The 24,123-nt window shown below is 42.8% G+C and overlaps 1 protein-coding gene and 1 long non-coding RNA gene across 4 annotated transcripts in view; both read left to right on the forward strand.

Moving 5' to 3' along the window:
* The first annotated feature begins 408 nt into the window (after positions 1-408).
* Positions 409-1,558, forward strand: LOC139062003 (uncharacterized). Its single transcript, XR_011515614.1, has 2 exons — positions 409-585; positions 1,316-1,558. It is a non-coding gene; the product is annotated as an uncharacterized lncRNA (long non-coding RNA).
* Positions 1,559-12,046: 10,488 nt separating this feature from the next.
* si:dkeyp-121d4.3 (uncharacterized) overlaps positions 12,047-24,123 on the forward strand; it is an 83,476-nt gene continuing 71,399 nt past the window's right edge. For 2 of the 3 annotated variants that reach the window (XM_054750450.2, XM_015945977.3), the window contains exons 1-10: positions 12,047-12,985; positions 13,186-13,236; positions 17,078-17,274; positions 18,694-18,736; positions 20,027-20,152; positions 20,230-20,334; positions 20,411-20,629; positions 20,710-20,856; positions 20,944-21,171; positions 23,324-23,542. In XM_054750450.2, coding sequence (XP_054606425.2) covers positions 12,278-12,985; positions 13,186-13,236; positions 17,078-17,274; positions 18,694-18,736; positions 20,027-20,152; positions 20,230-20,334; positions 20,411-20,629; positions 20,710-20,856; positions 20,944-21,171; positions 23,324-23,542 — 2,043 coding nt within the window. In that variant the 5' untranslated portion in view covers positions 12,047-12,277. The remainder of the gene's footprint in view (positions 12,986-13,185; positions 13,237-17,077; positions 17,275-18,693; positions 18,737-20,026; positions 20,153-20,229; positions 20,335-20,410; positions 20,630-20,709; positions 20,857-20,943; positions 21,172-23,323; positions 23,543-24,123) is intronic. The other variant, XM_070542648.1, reaches the window with a different exon arrangement.

Raw genomic sequence — 24,123 nt, forward strand, 5'->3', positions numbered from 1 at the left:
ATGCAAAAAAACACCTCAGACAGATATGCACACAGACTTCAGATGATACACAACATAAGTTTCCACTAGGTGGGGATGGAAGGTTCTGGGACTCTCCTCACTTCAGAGTGCGCAGCCGCAGAGCAGCTAGAGCTGAAACAACTAATCGATTTAATCGATTATAATCGATTATTAAAATAGTTAACAACTTTTTTAGTCATCGATTAGTTGTTTAATAATCATATTTTACCGCATAAAGTCTATTTTTTACCACAATCTGACATCGGTTACAAGCTGTTAAATTTGCCGCCAGTGTGTGGCAGCAATGAGCCACTGATCTACCAGTGGAGCCGTAGAAGAAGAAATGAGCCAATGGGTGCCCTCGGTTTTCATGACGTATCACGTTACTGACGCTCATCTTGCTGTGAGAGATGGCGGAACAAGAGGAAATACGGAACAAAAATAGAAGCGACAAAACTGAAGAGAAACCCCGGACAAAAACCTCACGAGTATGGGAGCACATTTGAGACGAAAGCATGTGGGGGCTGATGCAGCAGAGGAAGAGCACCGCGGTCAAGTGAGCCGTCATTTGGAAGAGCCAGCCCGGTAAGTAACAGAAAATAAACAAGCTGGACTTAGTGTTTTAGCTGAGTTCGTTATAGTGGATGTTAAACATGTTTTTTTGCCGCGTCAGTCTGCGGTGTTCTACTTCTGATTGACTAGATGCAATCGTGAATCTCCTCCGTGTTGTGTATCATGCGCTTGCCAAATTTAGCACGTCTGTTTATAAGAATGTTCTCGTTAAGAGAAAAACGGCACAAACCCATAACTATGTTCCTCATTCAAAAAATGACAACTCCGCGGAGAAAAATATACAGACAAGCTGTGTCCAGGTGAATATAACGCGGCATAGTTGTACACTTTCAATTTTTAAATACAGGAGAAATTCAGAAAAAGTCATTTTTTTTACTATTAAAAGGCTGTTTTACTATCTAACGCTGTAAAACGCCTCACAACACATTTTTATCATGTTTCTTAAACAGTATTACACAAAATAAACATTTTTCACATTTCTCTGGCTAATTTAAACACTCCCGACTCAAAGTAAAAACCTCATGAGCTTCTTACTTAGAGCTTTTTAATAGTAAAAATGTTTTACTTTTTTTCTGAATATCTCCTGTTGCGGGCTATTTTGTAGAACGTAACCCTCAAAATAAATGATCACTGTATATTGTTAATTAATTCAAATAATATAATATTGATTTAGTGTTGTAGTGTGTGTGCTGCTTTATTTTATATGTGTACTTATTTCAGTCTATTTGTGTTTCTTATGCAGAAAAAAACAAGCAACGATGGACAACTACATGGGGAAGAAGACACTCACCCCCCAGCAATTCATACCACTTACAAACTCTATTCTAAACATGCTGGTAAAAGACATGAGGCCACTATCCATGGTGGAAGGAGCAGGCTTCCAGCTAATGCTAAAAATTATTCTGGACTGATATTTTGCACTGTTTAGCTCATTTTATACTGCTGACTGTGTTCATGTGCAATAAAATAGATTGCAGTCAACTGCACAATTCTCTTATGTTTTTTTGTTCTTAACTGAAATGCATCCATCACTTGTATAGGTTAAATAGCTAAACAATAACAAACCGATTAATCGATTAATCGAAAAAATAATCGACAGATTAATCGATTATGAAAATAATCGTTAGTTGCAGCCCTAAGAGCAGCGCTCACCACCTCCGTTTGGACAAGGTAGGGAGATATTTGGGTTAGAGAGCACATTGACTCCTAGAGACGGTTCCACGGCCTTCACCGGTCGCAGTCCCGCCCAGGCTGGGATAGGGAGAAAGAGTTTCCATGGCAACAGCAGCATTCCACATTTCTTCTGAGGGGAGTTTACAGTTCAGCCGCACAGGCTTCAAGGGCACCTGATTCAGATAAGAACTTGTTTTCGGTACAGGGAGAGATAATTTCCTCTGCCTTAGAGTTCTGTCAGTCTTCAACCCCTCCAGGTCCAATAATGGCATTATCAAACATTCCAATCCGTGCTGATCCATCAACTCTCTCCTTGATCGAATCAACCTTGTGTGCCAGAGCCTGAATCTCAGCCAAAGTTCCAAGCTTACAACTCATCTCGACAATTGTCAGCACTATGCATTCCATTACTGAGCACCGGGATTAAGCCAATATTCCTCGAAAGCTCATTAATTTTCTGGTATGCCAGGTAACCGCTCAGGCCAAACAGCAGAAATCCTGACACAAACACGACAAATATCCGGACATCTTCACAATCCTCTACTGACAGTTGAGACAGGCAGATCAGGTTCCACTGTTTCCAGGAGTCCATGATATACCCAGCTGGCTCTGTTCTAGAGGGTCACCCGGGAGCCCCTTCTCCCGTTCTCATCGTTGAAAAGATTTTGTCAATTGTGTTGAAAGACCACCTGACCAGATCCATGTTTAATAATTTCCAGTTTCAAGAAAAAATGCAGAGAAATGCAGTGCACAGGCAGACAGGACACAAGAGCCTTGGGAAGAGCAGGGATGGAGAGGAGAAAAAAGTGTCTGTACTCTCCAAGAGCCGGAAGCAGAAGAAGATGTTAATGTAAATAAAGAGAGTGAAGACTAGCAACCGAGGAGTTCTGATATAGTATATCTGCATAATCTAAAATTGGTAGCAGAAGCTGGGTTACAATATGCCTGCGTGCTGTCAGTTCAAAACAATTGATAGATGTAAATAATGTTCTTAAGCACTGGTTAACCTTGTGACAAATCGTTTGACAGCTCCTTCCGTCATCCTGCCGCATTTCGGCAGCTGAGCTCGGCTGGCACTGGCAGGCAGCGTCGCACTCACACATGGCTTCTCGCACCACTTGTGGCGCATTCAAGGAACATTGGAACTATATGATTAGTTCAATAACATAGCACATTTAAAACTTTAATATAAAACAGAATAATATTGTAAGACAAACACCTCAGGTCATTGGCAGTTTGCGTGTTACGTTTCTGAATACTACATATGGCCTGCTTCTTTTTACACAAAAGTACTAAAAACAACAAAACCAAACAAAAATAAATATATATATTATCTGTTAAGTCAATATATAGCACTGAATCACAACAGAAGAATATATCTCAAGACACTTGAAAACTACAAGAGAAAATTCATTTTAATTCAATCATACATACATTCCTATCAATTTAATATTTTTGTGTTTAATAGTTCCATTCTCTTCAGACTAAAGAGAAATATTCCTTCCATTTGTTAGTGCCATCTTTGATGTTTTAAAGGCTGCTGTTTTGTATTCTATGGGGTTTTTATTTTAATAAAATAGAAAAAAATAAATATAATAATTTTTTAAAATAAAATTACGCTGGTTTTATTTGATTTACTCTACAAGACCGGTGACTTCATGACGCGAACGTGGTGACGTCATCACGCAAACCAGATGACGTCATTGCATCATATGCAAATTAGCATGCAACGTCATCTGGCGATATCTAGCGACTTTTGGGGGGAACTTCAGCTACTTTCGGTCAAAACCAGTTGGCAACACTGGTTTTGGGCCGTTCCTGTAAAAAAAATTGAGGCGCGAACCGGAAAAGCATCTGCTGATCACAATTCGACAACGGATTATGAAAGAACAGAAAATGCTCGAAACACGCAGTTTGTTCCTGATGTAAGAGGTGAGTCTCCGCCTTGTTTTGGTTGTTTTGGCATTGACATCATCCTTGCACGCAGTGTTCTGTGACTCTTAAAACAGTAAAAACAGTGAGAAACGCTGGCAGCGAAGGCCTTTAGCGATCATGAAACGGCTGGCAGCGAATGAGTTAAAGCAGTCCGGATGCTGGCTCTGACAGGCTGTCAGACATTTCTTCCTCCCTGAGATTATTTTCTAGTTATTGAATTAAGCAATATGAATATTTTTCCAAATCTAAATTTTAATAGGTTATTAAATCAGACTCACCAACAGTTGGCAGGTAATAATCAGAATCAGTTACAGTTAAAATAATCAGTTACTAGTCAGTCATTAATTATTTGTCCAGTCTTAACCTGTTAAAATGATCATTTGGTTTAACGTTACAGTTTAGAGGTCTGTTGCATTCAGTTTATCAGACATGGTGACAGCAGCCTAACTTTTCAAGGAGCAAATCGCGGTTACGTTTTTTTTCCTAATTCATATAAAATGCTGTCTAAAAATACTATTTGAAATGCTTATTGTGGATTAGGGTTGGACAATAAATTGAAAATGTATCGTTATCAAAACTTCTGACTTATCGAGATCATTTTTCCCATGTCAATAAATTTAATAATAGAAAAATGAAAAGATGTGTGAATGTTGGCAACATTCGTGTCCCTTCAAGAAGCTGTACCACCTGGAGTCACGTAAAAATGTGACTCAATGTACTAGCCCCATCTAGTGGACAACCTTTGTCTCTGTGCATGCCTGAAGTTATCATCCATTTATCGTTATTGAGGTGAAATCCTCAATATATCGTGATATTGATTTTAGGTTGTGTCGCCCAGCCCTGTATGTTTTATGTTAAAATACATAACAGCAGAGTTTTCTATTAAAAAGTTTCCTTTCTCTTGTTTCTAAATCTGAACCTCTGATGTAACCAAAGGGAGTTAGAAGCTAGGCGCTGCCTCAGCTCAGTGTGGAGAGTGGGTAGTTTTAGGGTAGAGTCAGTGTGTGTGTTTACTAGTGTTGGATTGTGTTCATGTGGATAAACTATAGTGTGTGAAGGCTGTACCAATTCCAGCCTGTCTGGACATCGAATCCACGGGTTTCCAGATAAGAGAAACAATGCCTCTGTCTCTCTTCCTGAGGGCATTTTGTGCAGCAGAAAAGATGGACTTCTGTAGCCCACATCGATCAGTACGGGGTCAGGGAGGTACGCCATGGGCTCCAGAGACCCATGGTGGGGCTTAAAAAAAATTAATTCAGATTTCTGGAGCTCAGATCACCGTCAGAACTAGGTCAGAACTGACCACCAGAAGAGACGCGCGGCCCAGTGGCCCAGCTGGTTTCTGGGTCGAAACCACATCAGAACTGCCACAGACCTCCAGGAGAGGATATATGGCTTTTAAAAATATCAGGGAGCCAGTCGAGCTGGTGTCTGGGTCGGATCCAGCTCACAGAAGCCTGCATGAGCTCCAGAACCGGATGACAGGCGTCTCTCTCTCTCTTTTCTTTCTGGATAGATGAAACAGTGTTGTGGAGAGAACTGAAGCCAGCACACGGAGCAGTACAGAAGGATTTTCTTGTAAACAGAAGAAGCCTCCATCCTTCCCAAAGACTGAAGAACAGGAGAAATAAAATGAAGCTAAACAATGGAAACGATTTTCAAAGGTGGAGCTGACCAAATCAATTTCAGGAGGCCTGCAGAGTTCTAAGAACTAGTATTATGTTGTTTCACCAAACAAAAAAGCAGACGGCATTGTGTTACCCATGGAGCTAACAGCTAACTAGCATCATTGCTAGTGGTGGTTAGTATAGTCATGTATTGGGAATGTGATGACGTAACAGGACGTAGGAAGAAGAACAAGGAAGTGGGGGGAATGGAAAAGGTTGGCGGGAAGCAACATGTAATGAAGCAGGAGGTGTTCATTAAAGCAAGTATTAATTCAGTTCTGAGTGCCCTATCTGATTAATGAAGTAAGATAGACACACAAGTATTATTCACTCTTTGGTGAGTGTGTGCTCACGTTTTGTGTTTATTTTGTTACAGTATGTCTACCGACATGTGAGGAGTTTTCAGATACTCAGTAATTATAACCCCCGAGCTCCCCGGTAGTACCGGAGGTACCAACCCCACTGACGGCTGCCTTCCCGACCTGCAGCCCCGGGTCTGAGGCTCCATCGTGCAGCTCGGCACCGCCCAACACCACGGCAGTTCCTGTACTGCTGCTGTGGGTAAGGAGAGGTTTTTGGGTGGTGTTAAGCTGGGAAATCACTGTTAATTATGCTACCTGTGTACAATGTTGGTTTATTTTATTACACAACAATCGTCCAACTTTAAAATCCATATATCAGTAATTATAATTTTCTGTTGTTTTGCTGACATAAATTAGTGTTTTATCACCTTGAATAAATAATAGGGCCTAAAATGACCAGCACATCTTGGGGGTGAACATGTACAGTACATAACTTCATCTGTGTCTAAATAAGCATAATAAAGGACATGCTTGCTGTGCTAATGAGCTAAACTGGAATGCCAATGGCTGAATGAGCTGATGGAGCTTCATACATAAACCTGCTTATCTGGCTGACAGAAACAAAAGCCTGAGTGTGTTCCTCTGTGTGTGAGAGTCACGCCGAACTGCAGACTATCTCTAATATCACCCATTAGCTCAGATTTACTAAGTTATTGTATATTTTTAAAACATCTTATCATTTGGTAAAATTGTACATTATTTCTATGTTAAAGCACAAAAATAAACATTCATCTCACATCAGAATGATGATCTCACATTTATGTTTAGCTTATTTGAACGTTATGTCAACAGGTGTTTTCTCTAAATGAAGGTGAAGGAGCTTTGGAGCCTTTAGATGACCTGATGACCCCAGGAGGTTTGCATTACCAGTAGGACTTCAGCACAAGAGGTGCTGTAAGTGAAGTTTACACCATGAAACGTGTCTAAATGATTTGTGATAGAAATACTGGCCGTGTTACCTACATATAGATATAGATAAAAGTTAACCTAAATACTGTATTCAGAACTTGTCACACCTGCAGTCATTATCAAGGATAATCTCATCATTTGGTTGAAAACTTAATTTAAATTATTTTATAATCTTTCAAATAAATGATGGCTGTGAGGCAATAATTTAGATCATCCTTATGATGTAAAGTTGTATAACGATCATGTTTGTATGTTTTATTACCTCCAGCACAATCATTACAAACACAATAAAGGCTCCACCCATCCTCTGATTGGTGGATAGTCGTGGTGGGGAAGCAGTCGTCCATCCACAGACCAGAACTCCATCGTGGGAACTACTGCCAGCTCCCATAAGGGAATCTCGGGGTTTCCAGGCCAACATGGAGATGCAGTTCCTGATTTGGCTCCTTACAGTACAAATGAGCTAAATACGGACTTCTCATCTAATTTAGTTTTTTTATCATCCTTTTTTCATACACATTTGCTTTTACAATTACCGAATGTTTTATTTTTGTTGTGATTCTCAAAATGAAATCATTCCTTCTGTATTCATTGTATAATAACCATGTTCTGATGTAAAACATACAGGTTTATACATTTGTTAGGTTTGTGATTCTAATGTTGCCCTAGTTTTTCTCCATTATATTATATGTTACTATTTATTTTATATTATGTATATTTATATTATATCACTATATTATATTATCTTGCTTTTAACACAGATTTTATAATTGTATCTCACTGTTAGATTTTTTATGCTCTTTTTATTCTCCTTGTTCATCACTTTGATCAGCTGTCATGCTGTTTTAAAATGTGCTTTAGAAATAAACTTGATAGTTTTTTATTTCCCCTCTGCCACTGGGCAAAATCCTGAATCAGCACGGCCTGAGCTATCACATTTACGCTGCTGACTGCCAAATATATGTAGCAATGGATGAGGATACTGTATTGCATTTGCTGCATGTTTAGACGACGTGAAGGGCTGGCATCAAATTTCTTAAAGTTAAATGAAAGGAAGACTGTTGTTTTTTTTACCTCCGCAATCACCATGGCTCTCACCCTGTTTGTGATCTTTTAACCTTCAACCCCAAACAGTGCGTGACAATTATCGGGGTAAAGGTAGATGCTGAACTCTCAATGGCACCACAGATTAACTGAGTAGTGAGGTCCTGCTTTTACCAGCTTCGCCACCTTGCTCACCTCAGACCAATCTTGAAGCGGAGGCATTTGGAGTCAGTCATCCATGATTTCATTATCTCTCGCCTTGACTATGCAAACGCCCTCCTAGTTGGTGCTCCGGTTTCTGCCCTGAATCGGCTGCAGGTCTTCCAGAACACTGCTGCCAGGTTGTTGACAAATACGCACCGACGTAGCCATATTACTCCTGCCCTGGAACATCTTCACTGGTTCCCTGTCATTTTCCGAGTACAGTTTAAGTTATTGACTTTTGTTTTTAAAGCGCTCAATGACCTGGCATCTCCCTATCTCTCTGACCTGCTCACTCCCTATCGACCCACACGCACGTTGAGGTCGGCTGACGTCCTGCTGCTTTGCACTCCCCGGATTCGTTACAAATCACTGGACAAACTAACATTTGTACATGCTGCCCCAAAGCTGTGGAACTCTACGTATTATAGTTTGACAGGCTCCATCATTGGCGGTTTTTAATTCTCGTTTAAAGACTCCCTTTTACGATATGGCTTTTAGACCGTGACTCGTTTTATTGTTTTATTGTGGTCTTTGTATTACTCATTTTTTTAATTTGCTTTTATTGATCGGTATTTTTATCTTCTGCTTTTGTTGCTTTGGTTGGTCATGTTTTGGTCCAGCCTGTGCAACACTTTGGGCAGCTCCCATGTTGCATTTTAAATGTGCTATATAAATAAGGTATTGTATGGTATGGTATATTATTTTTTAAAGTAATTCATAATTGTGAAAACACATAATATATCATGGATGTTAAACCATATAAACTTTAGTTTCCTATCACTACATGGCAACCCACAGAAACTGAAACTGCAGTAGCCAAATCTGACCACAGGATGTCACTTTTACTCAATTCTTACATAGTTTAAATTTTTTCTCCACTGGTTTGGCTCATTTCTTGAAACAGAAATTACATTCTCAAACCTCTAGGATCATTTGGTAAAACACTCTTACAGTTTAGCACAACACTATAGCTCACCTGCAAAAGCTCATATCTCTTCCAAAACTGTTCACTCAGGCTTCAATCTAAATCCTTTTCTCATTTGAACAGTCAGTGGCTCCAAAATGACAAAGATCCTTCTCAATAGGTTTGGCTCATTTCTCGACACAGATCAGGCATTCTCATCATTCTTGGTGCTTTTGTCAACATAAACCTGGATGGTTGATCACAACAACATGGTTTACCTGCAAAAGCTCATAGCTCTCCTAAAACAGTTCACTCGTGTCAAAACTACATTTCTTTCCAATCTGAACAGTCAGTGCCCCCAAAATGCACCATCCCTTTGGCATTGTGTGAGTACTGCCATACAAAATGTTTAGATGTTTTGTCTCTATGGCAGAGGACCAACAGTATACAACCGAAAAGAGTAGCCTCCAAGGTTTGACATCACAGATTGCACTCACACTACCAAGGAAATTATAAGAAGAAAAGATCTTTTCTATAGCGCCTCTATATGTTTCTCAAAAACAAAAAATGTAAAAATATAAAAAATAATTTAGAAAATGGTTAAAAACATATTTAAAATGAGCAAAAAATAGACAATTGTGATTTAAAAAATGTTAAGAAAGAGAGAGAGTGAATAGGAAAGAGGGAAATCAGTGGATCCTGAGGAAGGTGGAATAGGTGGTGAGAGCAGAATAAAGAGAGAGTGGTGAAGAAGGTCATACAAAAGCCAGCTTGAACAAGTGAGCCTTCAGCTGTTTCATTTTTTATTCACTTGCAAAGAAAGTTTCATACATATGTAAGAAGAAATTGTACATTACAGTGATACAGTAAATTGTATGAACACAAAATCAAAAAAGAAGGATGTATTCAGTTGTCTATAATTGTGGCCCAAATTTCATTCGGGACAGCACAGTGTCTTCCTGCTCCTCAGCCTCTTCCCCATGTTCCTCCACCACACATTCTCAGTCCTTCTCTTCTTCTTCTTCCTCCTCTTCCTTGAGGAAGAACTTCCACTTGTCTGTTTGCTTGGCCTTGTCTATCCATGTTCAGAGATCGGATTGGCGCTGGTCAAGCTCTATATAGCTGTGTTTGGCAGGACACAATCCTGGAAAACACCTGTGTGTGACACTCCCTGTTCGTTAGTCTAGTTTCACCTGACTGTCAATGACTCATCAATGTATCAAATATTCAAAGGAATTCATATATGGTATGCATGGTATTATGTTCTTGACCAATTCTGACAATTGAACAGACAGTTGTGCATGCGAGTACTCATACAATGAAATCATGCTGACATGTTTTGGAGAGAATGATCATTAGACTGAGAATCAACTAATCAGTTTAGATCTACAAGATCTATTTATGTGGAAAATGTGCTAAATGTGGGCTAACTGTATAGCTGTAAGCTACATGTACTTAATCATTTGCAAAGATGCACTGAGACAATTGAGACATGTACTAAGGCATTTGCCATTTGATGAAATGAATGAGAAATACCATTCTGTTGTGAACATTTTTTGGAGGTTTGTCCATGCCTTGGCGGAAAATAATGGATAGAACCAGAAACCTTCACATGCAAAAAATGTTTGAAGACATTTTGAGCAAAGGCAGAAAACATGTTAAATTTAATTAAGCATTTGGTAACACGTGGAGTTCATCTTTAAGCTCCAGCTTGCATCAGTTTGGTAGCCTCCGTTAAGGTGAACGTAAGCTAAGTACATCAGAAGACCCCAGTGTTAGCGTGGATGTTTATGTTTATTTATTTGGCAGATGCTTTTATCCAAAGCAACGTACATGTGATGCGGTGTAATGGATGATAGTAAAGATGATGATATCAGCAGCATTTGTTCTTCAGGTGAGTCACTTTAACACCAACCAGGCTCGCCAAGTGTTGATGCAAATTTCTCAGCTATAGTGAAATGTTGTGCTAATTCCAAATGTGTCACCCTCACCATTATGGAAACACGGAAAGTTGTCATCAGAGATAAAATCATATCATATTCACCACAGCAGGAGCAGACCGAAATCACACTTGAACAGAATCGAAAACCTAATGAACAGAAAAACTAAATTATGATCAAACAGCTTACGTGTGAAAACTTTCAGTAATAAAACTGGTTAATTCCTGGCTAACCAGTGAAGTAGTGAAAACCAAAAATCTCTATGATGTGGCGTTTTTTTTTTGTTTGTTTTTGTTTTTTTTGTTGGATGACGCGTGCCTTAAGTGTAGAATGATTACTGGGCTGGAATGTCCTTAAATAAAACAGCAGTCCAAAAAAGTTTTGAAGTTTTGTTCCATTTATTAAAGTAAGAAAAACAGGCAAACTAAACAAAACTTAAAGAAAATTGATGCCTACACTGTCGAGCACGGTCAAAACCGTTTGCCTCCAAGAAACCCACACCTGTGGCTTGATTAGGCCACCTTTAACCTCAAGGTAGGCCTAAAACCACACCCAGAGCGCCCTCTGTAGCAGATGGCTCCACCACTCTATTTCCATCTATTCTCAATACAGCAGAACAAAAAGGTCATCACTTGTACAAAATCAGTAATGTGTTTAAAAGTTGTACAGTCAGCTCTATACACCAGAATGTCACTGATCAGTACCGTATAGAGAGCCGTAAACCTTCCCATTTTATCTACAGAGCAACACATGTATGAGTGTGTCCCTTGGTTCTGGAAACTAAGTTTTTCACTTTAGGTTACAATACTAGGCCACTGTCTATGTGTACATGCATGTACTTTTGGTATTATTTATCTTCAAAATGTTCTCTCAAATGTTGGTGCTGCTGTAACAAGTGAATTTCTCCACTGTGGGATCAATAAACAATTCTGTTCTGTTTTGTTCTGTTCTATTCTTTAATGGTTTTGCACACTGTCCTTGTTAAATACACAGATAAACTAAACTGAACTATACATTATATCTTCATTAAATTGCAAGCAAATTCGGACCATTTAAGTTCTGGGTCACGTTTTTGTTTGTTTCTATTCAGTTTAGTTTTTACTTTAACTGAAAAACATCTATTTTAATGGTAGTTAGAGGTATTTAGTTGAATCAGCGTGTTGCGTTCCGTTTTGGATTATTTGGGTTGTTTTGGCTTTGGTGAAGTATCTCTTCTGTAAGAGGTGAGCTGCCACATCCGCCTGCAGGAGGCAGCAGCATCGCGCTCTACTATCGATGTCTGCCGGATTTTCGTGCGTAGAACAAGACGCCGACTAGCGACGTGGGTAGAAGCGGAAAAAGGGGAAGTTTTGTTTAGATATTTTGGAATAATTCGCTGAGAATATTGACTTCCTGACCGTGGACCACATGTTAGCTGACGCAAAAACGCTAAAAGTCGCGCAGGTGTTAAGTTAACGGATGAGTTTGAGCTTGAAACTCTTGTTTTGTTCGTAGCAGGCTAACGGAGCGGCTGTCCGTTTCGTCCTGACCGTCTCCGAAGCGCTCTAACCCGTAACTTCTCACGTAATGGGCCGCGGAAATGGGCCCGTTGGAGGCAGACCACCCATCGGTCCCCCGGGAGAAGAAGGCCCTCCTTTTGGCATGGGACCACCGGGCTGGGGCCCACCTGGCGGATGGGGCCCGCGACCTCCTGGCGGTTGGGGCCCGCGACCTCCTGGCGGTTGGGGTCCTCCACCTGGAGGCTGGGGACCTGAGCCTGATGAATGGGGCCCCCCACCTCCACACTGGGGCCCAGGAGGACCCCGTCATCCACATTGGGGCCCAAGGGGACCCCCACACCCTGACTGGGATCCACGGGGTCCCCCACACCCTGACTGGGATCCAAGAGGGCCTCCACCTCCTGACTGGGATCCAAGAGGGCCTCCACCACCTGGCTGGGATCAAAGAGGACCCCCACCACCTGGTTGGGGGCCCTATCCAGAAGACTGGGTGCCCCCTCCAGAGTGGGAATGTGGCCCCCATTGGAGACCAGGAATGCCTAGCTGGGGTCCGGGGGGTCCCCCTGAACCCTGGGGACCTGAGCCAGCTCTATCTCCACCTGTTCCTCCTCCAGGTATTCCCCCTCCCCCTCCCGTTGGGATCCCCCCTCCTATTGGGATCCCCCCTGCTGCTGCTGTTGGGGTCCCTCCACCAGACCCAGCTGCCATTCCGCCTCCAGCCTGCATGCCTCCGTTTGGGTTCCCAGCCTATCCTCCCCCCAATTGGACTGGCGAGGTGAGCCACTCTATGGATAAGTTAAGATCTGTGTTCACACACACACGCGCACGCACGCTCAGGTCCGGGTTTTTGTGACTTGCTGACATTTCTTGTCTTTCACGTTTTATGCCGACTTCCTTTTGAAGACACGGTGCATCGTGTTTTAAGGATCAGGGTTTTGTGCTCTTGACTGATCCTCCTGATTTATCTGTCTGCAGCCGATTGTGGAGGAACCGCTGCCGAACCCGCCTCCGGACCAGCCTGAATGGGTGAGTCTTTGGTTAGTTTATTGAAAGACTCTAAAAAGACCAGTTACTATAAATGTATTATAAATATAGAAGGTCAAATACAACCCAAATAATCTAAACCAACGTTTCTTGTAGTATGAAGACAGCGTGGCTGGTCTAAATTAGCACGCCAAAGCTGTGTGTTACCTACTTTTTATGTAAATTAGAAAGTTTAACTCATTCGCTGCCAGCGTTTCTCACCGTTTTTACTGTTTTTTTTTAAGAGTCACAGAACGTTGCAAGCTAGGATGATGTCGACGCCAAAAAAAAAAAGCCAAAACAAAGCGGAGACTCACCCCTTACATCAGGAAGAATCCGCACGTTTCGAGCTTTATCCGTTGTAACGTCCAGCAGTGGTCAGTTTAGGTACAGTCTGACCTTTCAACATCTATTCAACATCTGGTAAATGGTAAATGGCCTGCATTTGATATAGCGCCTTCTAGAGTTCTTGAAACCCCTCAAGGCGCTTTACAGAAAGGAGACACACCACTGCATGTATTCCCTTTAATGAGCCTGCCTTCATACCAGCCGGGGCTCACAGACTCTGCAGCCCTTAAAGATAAACAATAACTATTTCCCAAGGCCCTATCTGTCTCCTCCAACGAAAGAACAACTCCAGCTTGGATCATGATTTCCTAAATCAATATGAACTTCTTCCATGACTCCTAATCTAGATAATCATTAAATAAAAGTTGTTTATTACTATTACAATCATATTATAATGAAATGCTTCATTAATCTGTGTTCAATAATTGTTATGTAATGTTATGTCTACCACTGCAGTGTGTTCGGCATGTTTATACGACAGGTCCATAACATCTGCGTTCACACACTATAACAAGTATGGTTAAGTTAAACAACCACACATAACTTGCCCTTTTAACCAGTCAGAACATCCGTTATCAAAGAAGGTGTGTTTCTGAGTTGTCTTGGTAACATCTCCCAAGCTGTCAGCCTTTGATTGGCTGTGCAAATCATAACATCAAAACCTTAAAACTGGATCATGCTGAGTGATTCGTTAGTTCTAGAGAAAGCTTCAGACCGGCCACTTGTCGCAACCTCTTTAACCATCAAAGATTTTGACACGTCGTCAAAACCTTTTTGCACCTACAAAGCTGAGACAGCAAAACAAAGCTGATATTATTATTAGACTCCTTAAGAGTCCGCCAGACGCACGGTTCCATCCAGCTGTCGTGACCCGAGACATCTCTGGACTGAAGAGTTGGTACCACGGTATTCTACTGCCCTCCGGTGCCGGCGGTCAGCTGACCCCTGCGACTTTCAGATCCACCAAGAGGGTCTCTCTGAAACGGGTGAAGTAGACATGACAGATTGTGTCTGATGTGTTTACGAAAGATAACAACTTCATAGTTGAACACAAACCAAATTCTTTTTCATCCGGAGACGCCGCTCTCCGAGATTCTGAAGTTCTGACCTACATCACATTGACACATAGCCTTCATCACATTTAGCTCCATCCAATCACAGAGTGCTTAGTTCACTTTACGGCTGAAACGATTCCTCAAGTACCTCGAATAATTCGAGTACAAAAAATCCTCGAGGCAAATTCTCTCCCTCGAGGCTTTGTTTAATTCATGTTGAATCAATTCATGGCTTTGCAATCACCCGGGGTCATGTTTCACCCGGACCGAAATAAGTGACGCACATACATACTGCACTGAATGCACACGCGAGTAGTGAACGCAACTTAACTTTCTCAAAAAAAAAAAAAAACCTTAACTTTCTCTTAAGCCATGGCGGACAATGTGGACCCGGGTGGAGTGCGAAAAAGACAGAAAATGTCAAAGGTGTGGGACCATTTTTCTCTTCGTAAGGCGGAAAACATAGTCCAGTGTAAATACTGTAAAATGGATTTAGCCTACCACAACACCACATCCTCCGTGCTGCAGCCTGACCAGGAAACATCCACATGTAAATGTCACTTCTGCAAGCGGACTCGGAACCTCTACCAGATAATGCATTTTAGCCTGCATTTCTGTATATTCTGCAGACACTGTGCAACTTTTTCGTTTGTAGCACTTTCAGCTCCCATCGTACGTCTGGTAGCAACACGTCGGTCTTAAAATGTGCTAAAAAATAGCAGTTTTTACAACACGTCGGACTTTTTATTGTGTTGTTATTGATGTCCGTTGTCCCTCGGGATCGCTGCAGGAGGACACAGGTATTTATGAGAGGCGGAGGAAAACGAAAGAAAGTAAATAAATGTTGTGTGATCAGTGTAACTTGACAAAACCACGGCAAACATGCTTTCTCGACAATCCTTGTTATTGTGTGAGAAAAAAAAAGTGAAGAAATTAAAACGAACGTGTGTTAATAGGGAAATAGCTGGCGAGCCATGTTTGCACATGCGCCGTGTGTGGTTCTGGTGCTATTTGGTCCGCAGCCGCTCGCATTTGTTTACTGTGAAGTAAAGTGCTGAAGTTTTGAAAACTAATTTTGAATAAAACTTGAAGAATAACTGGCAATTGCTCATTTTAAGAGGTCTTTCATATTTTATAACATGCTATTTGATATAATGGTTTAAAAACGCAAAAGGGTGATTCATTAGAGTACTCGATTAATTGATAGAATATTCGATAGAGTACTCGATTACAAAAATATTCGATAGCTGCAGCCCTAGTTCACTTATCATGTTATAATTGTAATAAAATAATTCCTTACTTTTATAAACCTGACTCTTTTCCGAATCAAAACGAAGTGTGTATAATTGGTGGTCGGAGGGACCGGTGGCGCCAGTGCTCGGCAGCCTCGCCTCTGTCAGTGAGCCCCAGGGCAGCTGTGGCTACATTGTAGCTCATCCCCACCAGTGTGTGAATGTGTGTGTGAATGGGTGAATGACTGATAGTGTTGTAAAGCGCCTTGGGGGGTTCTAGGACTCTAAAAGGCGCTATATCAAATACAGGCCATTTACCATTTTACCATTTAATTACTTAATAAAGCAAAAATCCTAGAATCCTCTGATTAAGCCCTATAATCTTCTGATATTTACAGTAAAGATCAAGCAAGGTAATATTTTATATTTATATAGAATATCACATCTTCCCGGCCATAAGTACAAATAAATAATCCATTCACCAACGCTACATCGTTCTTTCATAATCTGTTGTTGAATTGTGATCGGCAGAAGCTTTTCTGGTTTGCGCCTCACTTTTTTTACAGCAGTGGCCCAAAACTATCTCCTAACACATGGATTTTCTGCTTCCTGATCACGTGACATGTGACGTATGTGGATGAAGATCGGCTTTGGAGCTGAGATGTTTGTTCTCATGGTGCGGGGGCTCGTTCCGACGCCCACACAGTAAAAAAATGCAAATGATGACTCTCTTTTCTGAGAAATCTCATAAAGATGTGGAGCCCTTCCTCCTGGTTTAAACCAACCAATCAGCAAGCATCTCATTAGCATATTAATGGGAGGGGTAAACAGCTCTTCTCATCAGGGCTGATTTAGCCTGTTTCAGGGCTCCTGGGACAGGTGAAAGCCAAAAGAACGTTTCTTCTGCTTCTTAGAGATTCAGAGCAGAGTGTTGCTGATTAACTGCTTTGTTTGTCCCCTTTAAATCGATTGAATTAAGTCTTAAATTTGTTTGGTATTGACGTGAATTTAAAATACGTTTGTCTCATAATTGCAAACTTGACACTTTTCTGTGAAAAGTATCGTTTTTGAAGCCAAATATGACGTTCATGTGAATCAAAGTTTTTGTTTTAGGACAGATGAGTCTTTGGTCGGGTTTCAGTCGCGCTTGATAGCGTTAGGGTGTTCATCTTGTTCAGCTGGTCACAAGACTATGTTTCTGTTCTCCAGATAAAGGCACTGATTTCTGCTCCACCTGGGGATTCAACTCCTGCTGAGACTAAAAAATCCTCGGAAGCGCCCTCTGTCACCCCGGCTCCCGAGACCATTCCCACCCCCACCCCGGCTCCCGAGCCCACTCCTGCAGAACGAGAAGTGAAGAAGACAGCTAAAACTCTGGGCCTGCTTGGAAAACGCACGTTTGATAAGTTAGTTGTTACGTTTTACCTTCTTCAGGGAGGGGATACCAGGGAGACAAGAAGGAACTTGTGTAAAGAAAACAAATTTATTAAAACATTAGAAGATAACACAAAACCAAGGGCTGGAAATCCTAACAGCAATAAAACTAACTCAGCCCATGAAACTCTGCTTCCAGAGAGTCCAATGTTAGTACAGAATAAATCAAGAGGCTAAGGCTCAGTTCTTTTAACTGGCAGCAACAAAAGAAAACCTGAGTGCCCAACAGGATGGTACAAAAGAAAGAAAGATGTGGGATGGATTTACTAAAAGACTCAGTTATTTCCAAAACCTAAAGAAGCTTTCTTTCACCTTCTACATAATAGTACAGCAACTTAACCACAAAAGACTCTCAAACTCTTAACAGTGGCCACTGTAGTTCTTTTACTATGAGTAATTACAGGGTATCCGCGGGTCCTTAAAAAGTCTTAAATTTACTTTTCCAAATTTAAGGCCTTGAAAATCCTTAAAAATGACAAATAATCCTTAAATACTGTTTCCAAAGGTCTTAAATTACCGAAGACCCAATAAACTAGATAATTTTATTTCTATGACATTTTCGTGAATTTCTAGTTAGTGTTCAGCATTTTTTGTGTACGATGTTGCCGTAAGCGGAACCGTACACATTCAGTTGGTTGTGAAAGGGGGCTATTTTTAGATGAGCACATTAGCTGGTTAAGCTAGTGGGAGCTTGCGCCATGGGGAAGTGCAAGTTTAATGGTAAATGGATGGTTAATCCCACGTTTGTGACGTGGTTAGCACCGGTTCCATGCAATAGCTGGAAATGATAGCAGAAATTAAATTTTTAAAAATAGCTTAAATTTGGTCAAAGTGGCCTTAAAAAAGGTCTTAAAAAGTCTTAAATTTGGCTCCCTTAAACCTGCAGATACCCTGAATTACCGAACCTAAAGAGAGACTTATTAAAAGCTAAGGTATTATTTTCTTTCAAGATGTTCCAACTTCTAAACCCTGAAACCAGCCCAAAGGGAGTCTACTTGGTTACAAGTAGCTCCTAGAGTGAAAGTTCCTCCAGCCTTTTATCCTTTCCAGATCCAGGGAAACCGATAAGTCCAATTGCTTCCACCTGGAGAACCGTGGTGGGATCCACTAGTGATGAGGCTGCCAGTGCTCATTGTGGTTTCCATGGATACTGGACAACAGCATGGAGGCAGGCATCTTGTATCTGGGTCCGCTGTTGTCACTCCAAAAGAAAACAAAACAATGGGCAGAAAACTACCAAAACTGGGGGCAAAACACTGACTAAACAGTTATAATAATACGACCAAGCATGGTAAAACCCAGGGGTCGTAACATAGTCCTTCATGGTGCTGGTGTGACCCAGATGTTCTGGCTTAATGTTTGTGTTTTAATCAGACTTTGTGTCTCCTCAGGCCTCCTCCTGGCAGATCCACGGGGATCATCTCTTTCATCGGGGTGAGGATCCAGTCTGAGGCCATTCAAATTCAATTCAAAGATACTTTATTAATCCCAGAGGGAAATTAGAGTTTCAGTACACACAATTCTGAGATCAGACATACATACATAGACACATGACAAGAATTGGTGACTGTGGTCATTCACAACACGAGTCGCGCTAGCGCAATAGATCAATAGGGTTTATATGAGGATAGAATCAGGAGGAGGGGGAAAAAAGGCACTTCAGTGTTACTCTCAACAGAGAGGGCAGCTTTGCCATGCAAAAAAGCACCTCAGACAGATATGCACACAGACTTCAGACATTACACAACATAAGTCTCCACTAGGTGGGGATGGAAGGTTCTGACCCTCTCCTCACTTCAGAGTGTGCAGCCGCAGAGCAGCGCTCACCATCTCCTTTTGGACAGGGGAGGGAGATAATGGGTTAGAGAGCACAGTGACTCCTAGATACGGTTCCTCGGCCTTCACCGGTCACAGTCCCGCCCAGGCTGGGATAGAGAGAGAGAGTTTCAATGGCGACGGCAGCATTCCACATTTCTTCTGAGGGGAGTTATCACTTCAGCCTCACAGGCTCCAAGGGCACCAGATTCATATAAGAACTTGTTTGGGGACAGACCGAGATAATTTCCTCTCTGCCTTAAAGTTCTGTTGGTCTTCAACCCCTCTAGATCCAATAATGGCGTAATTAATCTATCCCAATCCGTGCTGATCCGTCAACTCGCTCCTTGATGGAATCCACCTTCTGTGCCAGAGCCTGAATCTCAGCCAAAGTTCCAAGCTTACGACTCATCTCGACAATTATGAGTTTGTGCGTTCACAGCACGATGCATTCCATCCCTGAGCTCCGAGATTTAGCCAATATTCCTCGAAAGCTCGTTAATTTTCCGGTAAGCCAGGTAACCGCTCAGGTCAAACAGCAGAAATCCCGACACCAAAACGACAAATATACAATCATCTTCAGAATCCTCTACAGACAGTTGAGACAGGCAGATCAGGTTCCACTGTTTCCAGGAGTCCATGATATACCCAGCTGGCTCTGTTCTAGAGGGTCACCCGGGAGCCCCTTCTCCCGTTCTCATCGTTGAAAAGATTTTGTCAATCGTGTTGAAAGACCACCTGACCAGATCCATGTTTAATAATTTCCATTTTCAGAAAAAATGCAGAGAAGCACAGTGCACAGGCAGACAGGACACAAGAGCCTTGGGAAGAGCAGGGAGGGAGAGGAGATAGAATTGGACGTGTTGGTGATGTTCTGGTTCTGTTTGTAACATTCTGTCTGATCTGCAGCCGACGTTTGGCACTATTGAGAGGGAAGACCTGGAGAAGTTCACCTTCAGCTTTGACGTGTTCTTTGGAAACCCTAAAGCCATGACGCCTGGTGTCCGGGTCCACTTCACCGCCTGTAAAGAGAAGGTGAGCTGCTGCTGGTTTCAGGTTCTTGTTCTACCAGATCACCATCATCGAACTTTGTCTGGTTCTGTCCTGAGCAGAACCGTTCTGTGGCTACGGACGTGAAAGTGGCTCCAGGGGGAACAGAGAACGTGGACCCAGAGATCTATGAAGCTGTGGTCGTTCAGCCCATCAATGAGCCTCAGGTGAGTTGGGTCAGGTGTTGGTTCTAGTGCCTGGTGAAGATTCCTCCGAGTTCCTGCCAGATGTGTTTGTTTTCAGCCCGGTGAGCGCTTGTACCCAGGCCAGGTGAACGTCGTCATCGGCATGGTGAGGACCAACCTGCCATTTGAGAAGAAGGACAGCACGGTGACACTGCTGAAGAACGACCTGGTGCTCATAAACCTGCTGACCGACATCGTGACAGAGAAACGGAGAGCCACCAACATCAAGCCCAAGATTCCAGCCACCTTTGGCTCCACCAACGAGATCCGTGAGAAGGTGGGTCAGCTCCACAGACTGCTGCTTTTGTTGATGTCACACCTGTCCAGATCTTCATTTCTGCTCCATGGTGGCTGCAGGGTGTCATCTTCAGTTTGAACGAGAGCGAAGGCGTAATCAAGTCCAATCAACACGACCTGCTTCCATTTGACCCCAAGGAGAACTTCAGCGACATCGAGTTTACCGAGGAGGATATCAACGAGGAGGTGGACTTCACAGTCATCATGGTGAGGCCCTCCTGCACTGCCGTGAGAAGGTCAGGAGCAGCATTAGAGCTGGGCCTGAACTCGCTTTTCTGTTCTTGTGCTTGTCAGAAGAAGGGGGGGAAGCACGCCGTCAGGCTCAAGCGAGTGAAAGAGCCCCTCCTCCTGACACTCTGCTGCTCCTCCAGTGACAGTCAGGAGGACAAAAGCGCCAGCAATGACAACACCTCAAAAGCCCCCAAAACTAGAAGCATAACCCAAACCGAGGTGCCCCCCAACATGGTGCTGGACCAGGAGCTGTACGAGGGTGTCGTCAGTCAGACCATCATTGAGCCCAAGGTGAGCCTGGTGCTGGTCCGGTTCTACCTTTGGATCCAGTAGGTACACATGAAGGTCCCGTTCGGTGAAATTCGCCGTTTTGAATCCAAAAGCGTGATTCGAGCAGATCCAGTGAGAAAATATTTGGGAGGGGAGGGGTATACAGCGAGGTCGGCTTTTCCAGTTTAACCAGCTTGATTATTATCCACTGGGGGAAATACTCGAGAGGATTTTTAAGACGCCCCCAACACCAAAGACAGGTGACAACATAAATGAATCCGTCAGAACCTTCTGGAGGTCTCCGGTCCCCTGCAGACCTCAGACCTGACATTAAATCGACCCATCCGAAGAGGCTTATCGGTCCATGCGATGGTAGAAAAAAATGCTAAATTAATCGGTGGACCCATGCTGCCAAACTATCCCTGTTACACCAGGCCCTTCGTTCATCAATCCAGGGGTGGAGCTTCAGGGGGGGATGCCGGGAGTCGGCCCACCCTTGAAACGAGGCGGATGGGAGGAAACGGCACCTCTAACACAAACGATGGATGCTGGAGAAGACAAGCACTTCCATGACGTTCAGAGGAGAACGATCTCCGTTTAATGCAGAAAGAAGAAAGAAAACGATCTTTTATATAACACCTCTCGAGATAGAAATCATGAGGCACTTCACACAAAACAAAATAAATTTAAAGTATAAATAAGATTATAAAAAATGATTAAATATTTATGTAGGCAGCTTCGGTCAGGATTGAGTCATGGTTGCTACGACCTTTACAAGACCGACTGACTTTAGTGAATAAAATGCTGCATGACTGGCTTTATTTTACTCTCACGTGCAGCTTTATGACCTGCTAATTTACAAGCGGATCTCCAAAATGATCTCCCAAGTGCATTATGGGTCAAACTCGTCACCAACCGTTCACCAACATCATCATCACTTGTCAGCTGATAGCAAACGGCTAACGGAGAAGAGGAAATGCATTTGGTCTCGGGGATTATTTCAGTTCCATTTTCAAGAAAAACCTTTTCAGAGGAGCTGATCGTTACCAGAGTCCGCCCAACCCCGTCGCTAGCTCGTCTCAGCCAGAGACGACTCGGCGTTGGCCTCCATGGCCGTAGAAGAGGACTTACTGATGGAGCTAAAATGCAGAGAAAGGGTTAAGCCTGATTTATGCTTCTTCGTCTGCGTCAGTGCGGAGACACGCAACGCCATTATCCGTCCTTGCGTAGGGCTCCGGCAGGCACGCAAGTACGTACGGAGTCGAGCCCACTTTTTTAAACATCCGTCGAATGAGACGGATTACGCAAGCTTGTGATTGGTCAGAACGCCGCTGTTGTTTACAGCGCCGCCATTGCAAAGAGAGCCGAGGATAACTAGCGGCAGACACGGAGAAGCTTGAAGAATACCTCGCGAAAAAACTCTAAAAATTTGAACGTTTCATTCTCCCGTGACTGGAGGAGTGAAAAGATGCGCAGCAAGCGTTTTATTTGTGGACGGAAATGACAGGAAACGTGGGTTTAGAGGTGGGGAGCGCATGAAGCGGTGGGAGAATGAGAGACAAATATGTCCGTGTTAAAATTCTCTTATATACACAAAAAACACGATATAAACACACGATCTTGGACCGATACATGACAGGATACCACAGAACAGCGCTACGCCCTCTGTGGTCCTGCCGGACAATTACTTTGCACTCTCCAGGAGACGGAGAAGTATGAGAGCAAAACGCTTCCGTCAGTCCGTGCGTGTCTGTCCCTTGCGGAGCTGACGGAGAAGCATGAACCAGGCTTTACTGAAGTCTTCCTGCAGAGAGGAGGATGACTTTCATCTGTAAATAATCATAAACGTTGGTGAGTGTTATTGGTTTCATTTACACATAAAACCAAATGATTAAATACACGTTTTAGCTGTTGATCATGTGGCCGGTGATAAATGTATGTAAAACATCCCGAAGAACATATTTCTTTGTTATTAGTCTAAAACACACGTCTCAACCAATAAAGAAGGCAGCAGCACATGAAAGGATATAGGGTTGAGATGCCGGGTCTATTTCCTGCTGTTTGTCATCTGTGCCGAAGCACGATGGACTATTTACTGGTTGTTAACCAGGAAAACCAAAAACCATCTGATTGCTGTGCTGATCACCCTGATTTGTCCTCTCCATTTCTCCAGGATGGTGTTCCTGGTTATCCGGGTCAGATCCATGCCAACATTGGTCCCATCAAGACCAATGTGACATTCGACCACCGGGACTGCGGCGTGACGCTGCTGAAGAACGACCACGTCCTCATCAACCTGCTGGTTAATACAAAGACCAACAGGCGGCGGGCGGCCAACATCAGACCCAAAATTCCTTTCACCTTCAGCTACACCAAGGAGACCCGAGAGCTGGTAACCTCCACACGTTCCTCTGTAGCAGGTGTTGGTGCAGCATGTTTATGGGTGGTGAATCTGATTCTGTAAAGAAACAAAGTCAGGAACATTTGTGTGGCGTTTCACGTCTGGGCCAGCACAGACCGTTCCGCATCCCTTCTCTGTGAACTGGGACTGTTGGTGGCAAACTGGGAACTAATAGGGACCAGGGATTTGCTTTGTTGGCCCCAAGGGAAAGCCGGAAGTGACAGTCGTCTGTTTAAAGGCAGCTAATCACGAAGCTGTGTCCTTCCCAGCATGTTGAATTCCCAGTATGCACACGTTACCAGTGGCTGTAGCTCTGCCTTCTCTGTCCGGTTCACACCACCACCAAGCTGCAGACACGTTAGCTCTGCATTAGCCTGCTAGCTAACAGCAGCAGCTTGGTGTCTGAATCCCAGCCTGCTGTAAATTGTGACGTTACCATGTTTTTGTACAAGAAACAAGTAATACTGATGTAGAGGAACTTGTTGAACATAAAACTGAGCCATTGTTAATCCATTTGAACATCTCTCTCAGGATGATTTTAACGTCATTTTTGTTGTTTTAAAATCACGTGA

The sequence above is a fragment of the Nothobranchius furzeri genome, chromosome 12, assembly GCF_043380555.1.
Source record: "Nothobranchius furzeri strain GRZ-AD chromosome 12, NfurGRZ-RIMD1, whole genome shotgun sequence".
NCBI classification, from domain to species: domain Eukaryota; kingdom Metazoa; phylum Chordata; class Actinopteri; order Cyprinodontiformes; family Nothobranchiidae; genus Nothobranchius; species Nothobranchius furzeri.